At 40.1% G+C, this 13,138-nt stretch overlaps 1 protein-coding gene across 2 annotated transcripts in view; it reads left to right on the top strand.

The window, feature by feature from the left end:
* Positions 1-7,884, top strand: part of FXN (frataxin) — a 33,077-nt gene extending 25,193 nt beyond the window's left edge. The window contains exon 5 of one of the 2 annotated variants that reach the window (XM_072611103.1): positions 7,505-7,884. In XM_072611103.1, the coding sequence (XP_072467204.1) occupies positions 7,505-7,541 (37 nt within the window). In that variant the 3' untranslated portion in view covers positions 7,542-7,884. Of the gene's footprint in view, positions 1-5,678; positions 6,064-7,504 lie in introns of those variants that run through there. The other variant, XM_072611086.1, reaches the window with a different exon arrangement.
* Positions 7,885-13,138: the final 5,254 nt, after the last annotated feature.

The raw sequence follows: 13,138 nt of genomic DNA on the forward strand, positions 1-13,138 counted from the left end.
TGAAGCCATTTTTGAGGCTCTCAGGAGGAGTGAGGTACGATCTTTAGTCAAGGCTATTTAGGCAACCATCCTGCTAGATTTTCTCCTCAGTGAACTAGGATGTCAAAGAATTACTGTCAGTAGAAGAAAATTCAGCACAGCTTGTAAGGGTCAAATAATTTTTTTCCAATAGATCCTTTAAGTCTTAAATCGTTATATTCATGCCAAGCATTCTTGACAACATGTAATGAAATATCACCCCTAAAATAGTAGCCCTCATGAGTGAATCTAAATGTCATCTTTTGCTCCAGATGTGAGAAAAACAAGATACATAACAAAGTAATTGGAGCAGATAATCCTGACTCCAAACAGCCATCAGCTCCAGAGCTACAAAAAAGGAAATCTCTCCACAGCTTACAATCAGTTTGATTTATGCTTATTTACAAGTGCCTGTGTATATTGTTCCTGTTCCAAAGAATATTCATTGGGATGTTAAGCTGCGCTCTCCCCCCTGCTTTCCCTTACTAGCCCTGCAGACTCCTTTCCCACAGTTGGGAAGCCCCAAGTGCTACATCCCATTTCCCATTCAGTTCCCAGAGCAATACAGTAAACCAAGGAGTAGTGAGTAGGATAAGGTGGCAGTAATTTTTCCACTCCATCCTTTGACTGTTTTATTCCTCTTTTAGTTTTGATTCAGGTGAAAAGGCCAGAGAGAGTCATTCTGATAGCAGCTGTACTTATTATATGAACTTGGAAGCCAGTCTGTAGAGTATGGACTAATCTTACTCACTGACAGTATATGGTAATACTAAGCAGCCATAAGGTAGTACCAAGAAACTCTCTGGTTTAATGAAAAGAGAACTGGCTTTGGGAGTCAGAAGATCACGGTTCAGATCCAGGTTTGGCCCTTTTCCTGTCTTTGTGATCTTGGCAGCCACTTGGCAGCCTCAGTTTCCTCATCTGTAGAATACCGGGCTGGGAGTGGAGGATTTTGGACTGTACAGCCTTGGAGTTCTCAGCTCTAAAGCTGAGCAAATGTAGTGTTTTGCCTCCTTCCGTACCTATCCCACTCCTGTTTGGAAAGGTAAATGAGTAATATCCTTATTCTCCCTGTATCTCTCCTCTGATCTAAAGAAAACCATCGCACAGTATTTTGATCTTTGAATAATTCACACATCACAACTCTATTTCAGTTTAAATATAGAAAAAGGAGGATTTTTAATTTACATTCCAATCTAAGAAATATTTATGTAGATATTATATTTTTAAAACAGGAGGCATGTCCCAGTGAATGGAGGCCCAGCCTCTGTTAGAAAAACCAGAGTTCAAGTCACATCTCTAACACGTAATAGTAATAATGATGCATTTGTATAGCACCTACTGTTATAATTCATTTGATCCTCACAAAACCCTGGAAGGTAGGTGCTATTATTATCCCTATTTTACAGTTGAGAAACTGAGGCAAACATAGCCTAAATAACGTGTCTGAGACCAGATTTGAACTTGGGTCTACCTGACTCCAGATGCTGTACCACCTAATTGCCTAATACTAAGACATGGTTGTATAATCCTAGGCAAACTATTCTGTAAGAATAAAATAATTTGGGGAGGAGCCAAGATGGTGGAGTAGAAAGACACACATATGCTAGCTCTGAACCCACAGCCCATAAAATATCTGTAAAGAAGAACTCCCAACAAATTCTGGAGCAGCAGAAGCCACAGAACAACAGAGCAGACGAGATTTCTGTTCCAGAGAGCCTTGAAAACCTGACGCGAAAGGTTCATAGCGCACCGGACCTGGACCGGGAGCGGAGCCCAGCCCTGCCTTGGCCGCGCGGCTCCGAGAGGAGCAGATCCCAGCAGGCTTCAGGGACAGAATCTCCAGCAGCCGTGCGGGTCCCTCCACCCACAGGTGGTGGGGGTCGGTGAGAAAGTCTTTTTGGGTGACTGACAGGGGAGTGGGGTGTCCCCGTGGCTCGGGCCCCCTCGGGAAGCAGCAGCAGGGGCAGCAGCGAACCAGGGCTCCCCAAGCAGGCAGGAGCTTGGATCCATTGTTGAAGGTCTCCACATAAACCCCCTGAGGGAACTGAGCCCATGAGGCGGCCCTGCCCCTACCTGAGCAGCTGAACTTAATCTCACACTGAATAGCAGCCCCGCCCCTGCCCAAAGCCCTGAGGCTGGGAAGCAGCATTTGAATCTCAGACCCCAAGTGCTGGCTGGGTGGATCTGGAGGCCAAGTGGGTGTGAAGAGGATGCTCAGAAGTCAAGTCACTGGCTGGGAAAATGCCCAGAAAAGGGAAAAAAAAATAAGACTATAGAAGGTTACTTTCTTGGTAAGCAGATAATTCCTCCCTTCCTTTCTGATGAGGAAGAACAATGCTTACCATCAGGGAAAGACACAGAAGTCAAAGCTTCTGTATCCCACACATCCAAAATAAATATACCATGGGCTCAGGCCATGGAAGAGCTCAAAAAGGACTTCAAAAATCAAGTTAGAGAGGTGGAGGAAAAACTGGGAAGAGAAATGAGAGAGATGAAAGAAAAGCATGAAAAGCAGGTCCACACCTTGCTAAAGGAGACCCAAAAAAATGCTGAAGAAAATAACACCTTGAAAAATAGGCTAACTCAATTGGCAAAAGAGGTTCAAAAAGCCAATGAGGAGAAGAATGCTTTCAAAAGCAGAGTTAGCCAAATGGAAAAGGAGGTTCAAAAGCTCACTGAAGAAAATAGTTCTTTCAAAATTAGAATGGAACAGATGGAGGCTAATGACTTGATGAGAAACCAAGAAATCACAAAACAAAACCAAAAGAATGAAAAAATGGAAGATAATGTGAAATATCTCATTGGAAAAACAACTGACCTGGAAAATAGTTCCAGGAGAGACAATTTAAAAATTATGGGCCTACCTGAAAGCCATGATCAAAAAAAGAGCCTAGACATCATCTTTCATGAAATTATCAAGGAAAACTGCCCTGAGATTCTAGAACCAGAGGGCAAAATAAGTATTCAAGGAATCCACCGATCACCACCTAAAAGAGATCCAAAAAGAGAAACTCCTAGGAACATTGTGGCCAAATTCCAGAGTTCCCAGGTCAAGGAGAAAATATTGCAAGCAGCTAGAAAGAAACAATTCAAGTATTGTGGAAATACAATCAGGATAACACAAGATGTAGCAGCTTCTACATTAAGGGATCGAAGGACATGGAATATGATATTCCAGAAGTCAAAGGAACTAGGACTAAAACCAAGAATCACCTACCCCAAAACTGAGTATAATACTTCAGGGGAAAAAATGGTCTTTCAATGAAATCAAGGACTTTCAAGCATTCTTGATGAAAAGACCAGAGCTGAAAAGAAAATTTGACTTTCAAACACAAGAATGAAGAGAAGTATGAAAAGGTAAACAGCAAAGAGAAGTCACAAGGGACTTACTAAAGTTGAACTGTTTACATTCCTACATGGAAAGACAATATTTGTAACTCTTGAAACTTTTCAGTATCTGGGTACTGGGTGGGATTACACACACACACACTCACACGCACACGCACACACACATAGAGACAGAGTGCACGGAGTGAATTGAAGAGGATGGGATCGTATCTTAAAAAAATGAAATCAAGCAGTGAGAGAGAAATATATTGGGAGGAGAAAGGGAGGACTGGAATGGGGCAAATTATCTCTCATAAAAGAGGCAAGCAAAAGACTTTTTAGTGGAGGGAAAAAGAAGGGAGGTGAGAGAAAAACATGAAGTTTACTCTCATCACATTCCACTAAAGGAAGGAATAAAATGCACACTCATTTTGGTATGAAAACCTATCTTACAATACAGGAAAGTGGGGGATAAGGGGATAAGCAGGGTGGGGGGAGGATGGAAGGGAGGGCAATGGGAGGAGGGAGCAATTTGAAGTCAACACTCTTGGGGAGGGACAGGATCCAAAGAGAGAATAGAAGCAATGGGGGGGCAGGATAGGATGGAGGGAAATATAGTTAGTCTTATACAACACAACTATTATGGAAGTCATTTGCAAAACTGCACAGATGTGGCCTGTATTGAATTGCTTGCCTTCCAAAGAGAATGGGTGGGGAGGGAGGGATGAAGAGCAGTTGGAACTCAAAGTATTAGGAACAACTGTCGAGTACTGTTCTTGCCACTAGGAAATAAGAAATACAGGTAAAGGGGTATAGAAAGTTATCTTGCCCTACAGGACAAAAGAGAAGATGGGGACAAGGGAAGGGAGGGATGACAAAAGAGAGAGCACATTGGTGATAGGGGCAATTAGAATGCTCAGTGTTTTGGGGTGGGGGGAGGGGACAAATGGGGAGAAAATTTGGAACCCAAAATTTTGTGAAAATGAATGTTAAAAGTTAAATAAATTAATAAGAAAAAAGAAAAAAAAGAAATAATTTTTAAAAAGGAATAAAATAATTTACAAAGAAGATGCTGATGCACCTTTGCCAGGCCTAGAGGCCTGAGGGCTACCCGAGTCTTCCCTTACCTCTATCGGAGGTCTTCGGTTGGCCAAACCGGATGCTCGTATGAGAGAAAGGACGTTCCAGAGTCGAACAAGGGTTGAGCTTTATTTCAGGGTCTAGTTACAAGTGCAGGGGAATTCTTCCTTAGGAGGGAGCGAAGAATCTCCCAAGGAGGCAAAGATCTTACAATAAGAGATTGGAAGTAGAAGTACAAGCGGGGAGAGAGGGGGAGGGGAGAGAGGAGAGAGGAAAAGCGGAGCCTTGTTGTCCTGTCCGCTCCGCGCCCCTCCGCCCAAGAGAACTTTCAGGCTTTCCTGATCCTACTTAAACTCTCCAGCAGCATAGTTTGCATCTGAATACCGTGCTGTTAGATAACAATAGTGTGCCCAGATCCAGGACAATCTCGAGGGCGGGGAGAGCTCTCTCCCATCACGTTTCTCATGGGAAGAGGCGGAAATACACGAGATAGCTCGGTTCACCTCGATTCCCAGTCGTTTCCTGGGGGGTCTCGTGAGAACTCTAAGATTTAGAAGTTCCCACCTTTACCCGCCCGAGACTGTCCACCTGGAATTGAGCTTCCATCCCCAGCACACCTTGATTAAAGGGATTCATTCTACCTAGAGTTTCAACATTGCTGAAATTACAGATCCAGATCAAAACTAAAATTTACCAAATAATCAATAATCATTTATTAAGTAGTTGCTCTGTATATGCACTGTATACATCTCCCAACTTCAAGCACTGTCTCTGCCTTTCCCCAATACTTGGTGTAATCTCACTCTTGCATCTGCCTCCTAACTTCTCTGACTTCCTTCAACTCTTAGTGAAAACTCCACCTTCTGCAAGAAGCCTCCCCACTGAGATTACCTCCAGTTACTCCCACGTCTCCTAAGTAGCTGGTTCTTGGTGTGCTCTCTCCCCCATTAGAATGTGAGCTATCTGAGGACAGGGATAGTGTTTTTGCTTTTTTCTGAATTCCCACTTCTTAGCATAGTGCCTGGCATATATTAAGTTCTTAATAAATCCTCACTGATTGCTTGGCTGGAACTGAGGGGGTCACAAAGGGTCCCATGTGTTTCTGGATTTCTGTAGGGACAGTCACTTCATAATGAAGCATCATGTATGTGATCACTTTGGGAGTTCATTTCTGGGCATCTCTGTAAATATGAATTCTTGCTTCTTACCACATACTCTCTACATGAAATGTGTCCTGTCTTGTCTTCTAGTGGTCCCAAACGCTACGACTGGACAGGGAAGAATTGGGTATATGCTCATGATGGAATATCCCTCCACGAACTGCTGGAAATGGAGTTTTCTAAAGCCTTGAAAACTCAATTAGACATGTCTTCCCTGGTCTTTTCTGGAAAAGACACTTGACAAAAATCTCATTTTTAAAGATGTTGAAAGCTATAGATAAAGAGTACCTCTCTCCTCCACACCTGAATTTGTTTTTGTCCCCTTAAATCCTCCCACTCCCCCATTTAGGTTCATTTTATGTGATAGTTATGTGAAAAGAATATATATTTTTGACCTCAACTCTGGCTGTGGATTTCATGGAATTGTTTAGTTCTGTTTCTATATTAAATCTTACTTTCATGAGCCTACAACAAAGAAGAACTGTGAATGTTTTTGTTTGTTTTTTAAAGCCAAAACCTCAGGGAAGGGTGAATTGGTTTCACTCTAGTTACTATGAAGGATCCCCTATCAAAATTACAAAGTGACAAACATATTGTCAGTCCCACCAGGCTTTATCAGAACGAGGCTCATTACTGGGTGAAACATGAATGTTCCCACACTCCATCAAAAGAGTAAAACAATACTTGTGAAAATCTTAAGTGTTTCAGCATCAAAGGCAGAGGGGGAATTCTCCAACAAAAGATAACTTCCTTTGGTTCTCATGTGTTAACTGTGAAGCCCATGGGCTCCAGGAATTGGAGGAGAGACATCTGGCCAGTCTATTTATTATTCTTTGCTCCTCATAAGGGGGTAAAGAAATGACAGTAACCACCTTAGGGACAATTTTATATTAAAAAATACTATTACTTTGGTATGTGATGTTACCCACATATTGGGATTAATCAAATTCTTATTGCTAGATTTGATGTGGTTGAGCTCTGGTCTTTACAGAAATTATTTTTTCTTAAAAACACACACACACAGAGGGCCTTTAGATATTAAACTGGTAAGAGAAGACACCCTATTTTAGCTTCTGTCATGCTTAGATGGCAAGGCTACTGTGTTTTTGCATTAAATACATATTCCATCATAGAAGGGAAATCTTTAAACAGAAATAAAAATAAATAGTGTTTAGACTGGGTTTTGGAGATCCTTAATAAGATGCTCCTCAGGTAATTTTCTTTTACTGTTATTGCTTGTGGTTAAACATATTAAATACAGCCAATGAGAGAATTAATAAAAATCTTGGTTTTTTCCTGATGACCAATTTAGTAACAACTTACTTAGTTGGAAGTCAGCTGTCCAGCAATCTTGCCTATTTAGAACACAGGAAGCAAAGTCAAAATAAAACAAAACAAAAGAAACTCTACAGAAACAAAATAGAGGGCATTTTACCCTTAGAAGAGTTTCTTAGGCCCTCTCTCTGACCCTATTCACTCTTACTTTACACATATGCTTTTCAGACAAGCATAGATATCTCGTTTTTAAGCCTACATAATAATAATTAATATAATAATTAATAATAATAATAATTAGGAGGGGAAAGAACTGCCATTGTCAGGTTTATCAGCAACAGTGAAAGTTTGATTACAAAAAATAAAACAGCAAATCTATAAAAGGAAGACACAGCTTTAAAAAAAAGGCAGCAACGTGCGGTCATTTAGTATAGGAACAAAGAACCTTACACACATCAATAAGTCCTGAGTCATCACTGTTTTATAGCACAGCATCATCATTTATGTTCATAGTCTTGACTTCAACCATCAAGAAAAAACCTAAAATAGATTCTTATGAAGAAAGCAGATAAAGTACATGATGCATGTTTAAAAAATAACTTCATCTAAATTTCTTGAAATAAGCATTTTGGTCTTTATAGAGCAGCTTGTGGGAGTCAGGAAAACTCATCATCCTGAATTCAAATCCAGTCTCAGACACTTACCAGATGTGTGACCCTGGGAAAGTCACTTCATCCTGTTTGCCTCAGTTTCCTCATCTGTAAAATGAGCTGAAGAGGGAGATGGCTAACCACTGCGGTGTCTCTGCCAAGAAAACTCCAAATGGAGTTATAAAGAGGAAGGCATGACTGGAAAAATATGTGTGTGTGAATATGTGTATGTATGTTCTACATTTGAAGTTGTTCTTTTTGAGTATGTCATGCTGTTTAATATGTACTGTAAGAGGACAGGAGCTCAAGAGGAGCAGGAGTATAATAAAGATCTTTCTACGTCCAATAAATGTGAAGTTTAAAAGGTTTCATGATTTGTCCTGTATTTTTTAATTATGGAAATATTTCATGAATGTGTTCCATGTATAAAAATTCCATCCTCAGTTTCCTTCCATTTTCAGACTTTTCCTTTCCTCTAATAATGCTAATGACCTGAAGTACTTTTCTAGCCCTGCTCTGTTCCATCTCCTAAATCTTGATTGGTAAATGCCATTTCCCTAGCCTAAAATGGTGAAGACAGTGTGAAGCAGCACCCCAAGCTGTATCCAGTGAAAGGTGTGTTTCTAAGGGCAACTAGGTGGTGCGGTGGATAGAGTACAGGTCCTAGAGTCAAGGAGACCTGAGTTCATATCTGATCTCAGACACTAGTTGGGTGACCTTGGGCAAGTCATTTCTATTTACCTGTTTCCTGATCTGTGAAATGGGGGTAATTATATCATCTACCTCCCAGGGCTATTGTGAGGATCAAATGAAATAATTATAAAGCAGTAAGTTAAGACTCAGTGCCTGCTACATACCACATACTAAGCCCTAGATAAATGTTAATCATTATTATTAAGAACAAGTAGTAGTTGTACAGTAGAATATTGGGCTTGGACTCAAGAAAACCCAAGTTCAAACTCTGCTTTGGACGCCTACTAGCTCATGGAAAAGTCACTTAACTCTGCCTCAGTTTTCTCATCTGTACAATGGGGATAATAATAACTTCTACTTCCCAGAGTTGTTGCAAGGATCAACTGAGATCACATGCAAAAAAAGCACATTTCAAAAATTTAAGTGCTATCTAAGTGTTAGCTGTCATTATTAAATATACAGATAAGATCATTTGTGCAAATAGAAATGCACGATGGAAAAAGAGAGAAGTCCCAGGTTGCAAAACTAGGGATAAACTAGGGCAAAAGAAACTCTTGGATGATGGTTTTCATATTGTTAGTGGCAAAGAACATTTTCCTTTGATTTAAAAAAAAATACAAAATCTGCATGCCCGGGAAGGAGGTAAAAATACAAATTTACAGAGACCTCGATGACCCATACCCGAAAGAAATCCCCACTGTAAGAAGCCAACATAACCACAGGAAAGTCCAATAGCCTCTCCATATAACTACCCCTTCAAGGGTTGAAGATAGCCATCAAGTTTAACACACACCTCCAGATCTCACCTCCCTCTTCCTCCCCATCTTCTGGACAAACATATCCCTTTTATTAAGAAACTGAAACTATTTAATGCTGCTCTCCCTATTTCTTATATAAATAAAGCTTTTTCTTAGTACTAAAAATCTCTTCTGCCTTGATCTCCATATACGGTCATTTAATAACTGCCATCTTGGTATGGACTGATGCTCTCAGTATATTCAGGTAGAAGCATGGAGTCCTTAGTTTAACATAATTGGCTATGTCCTTCTGAAAACTGTACCATCTTTATTATTTGGCCTGATTAAATAGGTCCTGTGGTGTATGTGAGACTGAGTTTACTTCGATCCTAATGTCTGATAAACATGCAGAATCACAATTCAGATCACTGAGAAGCATGAAATAATATTTTGTCATTTCAGACTCTTCATTTAGGGCTTTCTTGGCAAAGATACTGTAGTGGTTTGCCATTTCCTTCTCCAGCTCATTTTACAAATGAGGAAACTGAGGCAGACAGGACTAAGTGACTTATCCAGGGTCACACAGCTAGTAAGTGTCTGAGGCCAGATTTGAACTCAGGAAGATGAATCTTCCTGACTCTAGGCCCAGCACTCTGTCCACAACCACCTAACTGTTTCCTTTACTGTGAAAAACAGAAACAAATTACTGTGGCCCCATTCAGCTGTTAATGCTAGGGTGACACAGAATAACTATTATTAGTGGTCGATAGAACAAGTGTATTTCCGTGACATTCTGTCCCCTTCTCTATCCATAATACCAAATCTTCAACCTGAAGTTTACCATCCCTTTGGTCTATCTAGCTAATCCCTCTCCAGATTCAATAATCATCAGTTAAATAGTTTACATTGAAACTGGTACACACTGTTTGGTAATACAGACACTCTACACATGCTACAGTCCAGCCTACTGATCTGTTTGCTGTTAAAATCACGACACCCACCTCCTCTCTTGGTGCCTTTACACTGGTTGTCTCCTATGCTTGGAATGCATTCCCTCCTCCCCTCTGTCTCTTAGAATCCCTGGTTTCTTTCAAGATTAAACTCAGGTTTCACTTTTCTTCATGAAGATTTTCCTGATCCCTTAGTTGTTAATGCCCTCCCTCAGAAAATCACAGTGTATTCACTTTGTTTATATTCTGTATATGTTGAGAGGAATGGGGTGTTCAGGGAGGACAAGTACCTCTGGTGTGAAAGCTTGCTGGGCCCTTTTCAGGGTTGCTCATCCACCTGTGGTGTCTACCTGGCACTCACCTGTAGCTCCAAGAAGCTGTAGCCATACACAGTGACCACAAACTGGTAAATAGTTTCAGCAGACAGGCTAAACTAAGTTGAGGGTAACTGATGGGCCTCAAAACCATTAGTGAGTTGGGGGGGTGGTATATACCCTGAGCATGTGAAGACTTCCCCTCACAATGGACAGATGTGAACAGTTTGTTCCAACAGCCTTGAAGGATGCTGAAACAGGTTTTGTGGAGCACTTAGAGCTTGGTCATACATTGAAGATGCCAAGGTTGCCCACTGCTTCCCAAGGGTACCGTCGATTGTCTTGACTTTTGTCTTGCCACTGGACTTTGATGACTATGGAAGAGAAAGTGAGACTGATGACTTCATGGAACTCTGCCTCACTTAAATCCAATTCACACAGGAGTCAAGACATAACCCCAAGATGGCATTTGTCCTCTTCAAAGGACAGACAATAATTCTGGTCCTTGAGGACAAGGATTATTTCATATTTGTCTGTATCCCAAAGTTTAGCAAAGAACATAGTAGGCCCTTCAAATGCTCGCTGATTAATTAGATGTTTCTTTTCTTACCTAGCTTTAATCACTGAATGGGCATTGCCTCAGTCAAACCCAGACCTGTTGAAGACCTTAGCTTGAAAAGACCAAGGTCTCCCACTGCTTCTGGGGCTATCTCCATCATTCTGGTTTGTATTTCAACACTGGATCTAGACGGCTCCTGAGGAGAAAGTGAGGCTGGTGACTTTGCACAGCCCTCCCTCACTTAAATCTGATTCATTTGCATGTCATGGCATCACCTCCTTCATGTCATGGTCCTCTTTTAGAATAAAGGACAAATGATAGATGGTTGAATCAACATCAGGAAGGGATGTGTAGGATGATGGGGAAGTGTTTCCTGTCAGGTTTTCTCTTTGGTCCTAGGTCAACTTCCATCACCCAGAAGAAAAGAGATGCACCCACCTGGTTCTTGTACCTTTCTTTGGAAATGGTCTAGTCCAACTCTTTTCATTTTGCAGACAAGGAAATTGAAGCCTAGAGAGATTAAATGGCTGACCTAAGGTCTTATCATCACTTCTTGTTCCCTCTTAGGTTTTTCTCTTTAGCCCATAGGAGAACTTCTTTATTTTTTTTTACTAAAATTTAAATACATAATAAGAAAAGAAAAAGAAACATTATAAACTTAAATACTAATTTTAAATATAGAATAAGGGAAAAAAACCTGTCATGTGCACAGCAGAACATAAGAAAAGGTTCAGAATATATAGCAATAACTTATCATTTCAAGAAAGCCTGTATATTAACTACTATGTGTTAAGTTGAGAGCTGTCCATCTTTGGTTCCTTGTAGGTTTTCTTTTGTTCTCTGCTTACTTTGTTCTTTTTTTCCCCCTTTCCCCCCTACCCACCCCCCAAGGCTACAATTGAGCATGGATATATTTATATATAAGTATTAATATATACATACATGTATATATATACATACATATATAAACATACGCTTTCCCTAAGAGATTCTACTCCTAATCTTGTTTTTATGTTCATACGTATCTTTTTTCCTATTTTTCCTAACTCCTCTAATTTACTTCTACGTGCTACCTTGCCCTCCTATTACTTAACCAACCCCTACCTCCCTTACCTTCCCATTCCCCTAAATCTAAACACCCTTTTATACACCCCTTTGACCTATTCCATCCCCCTCCCCTCTAAAGCTCACTCCCTGATCCTCCCATTCCCATAAATCTAAATACTCTTCTATACCCCCCTTTTAACCTATGAGAACTTCTTTATTCAAGCAAGCATATAGTCTTTTTGAAGTTTTCTAAGCTTGTTTTTTAAACCATCAAGGATAGAAAGAGTGAATATTAAAAGCAAAAGAAAAGTTGCAGGGTTTCAGGAAGATTTAATCTAAAGTTAAAGAAAAGACTTCCAAGTTAAAGAGCACTAAATTGGGAGTCAGCAAAAATGGCTTACATTCCTGGCTGTGCCATTAATTAGTCATGTGATCTAGAACAAGTCTCTTCTCTGTGGGTCTCAGTTTCCTCACCAGCAAAATGAGGACAATTGAAATCAATCAGACTTTCAGTACGTATCTGTCAGAGCCAGGAAGTCATTGTACACAGCAACAACCAGTGTTCGAGGCATTTTTCTGGTAGACAGCCCATTACAGCAATGCAAGGACCTAAAACATTCCCAAAGGATTCTTGAGGCAAAATGCCATCCACAACCACAGAAAGAACTATGGAATTGGAATGCAGAGTGAAGCAGAATATTTCCTCTTGTGTTATGTTTTGTTTTGGTTTTTCTCATTGTTTCTCTCATTCATTTTAATTCTTCCATGCAACATGACTAAGGTGAAAATGTGTTTAATAAGAATGTATGTGTAGAACCCATATAAGATTGCATGCCATCTTGGGGAGGGAGGGTAGAGGGAGGGGAAGAAAATCTAAGACTCATAGATGTGATTGTAGAAAACTGAAAACTAATAATAAAAATTTTAAAAAAAGAAAAGAAACCCCAAATAGGGTCACAGAGAGTCAGATATGATTGAACAGCCATAACAACTATAATTCTACATTGTCGCTAATATTTCTTGAAATATAAAGGGACCTAGACAGTGATCTTCCTCACTTTACTATTACATGTTAGTCTTTATTTGTGAGTAATTAATTCCTTTGTTTTTTGCAAATCCTCTTCCTCCTCTAACAGAGGCTAAATTCACCTTCATTTTATGTATATCTTGTAAGGAAAAGCAAAATTATTTATAGGTGATGATTGTAGAATTAGTGTAGCACCGTGCATATAGCACAATGTTGGGCATGTAATAGGTACTTAATAACTACTGATTGATTGAATGAGTAAATATTGCTGGATGGAATTGACTATGCAAAGGAAAAA

The sequence above is a fragment of the Notamacropus eugenii genome, chromosome 1 (genome assembly GCF_028372415.1).
Source record: "Notamacropus eugenii isolate mMacEug1 chromosome 1, mMacEug1.pri_v2, whole genome shotgun sequence".
NCBI classification, from domain to species: Eukaryota; Metazoa; Chordata; class Mammalia; order Diprotodontia; family Macropodidae; genus Notamacropus; species Notamacropus eugenii.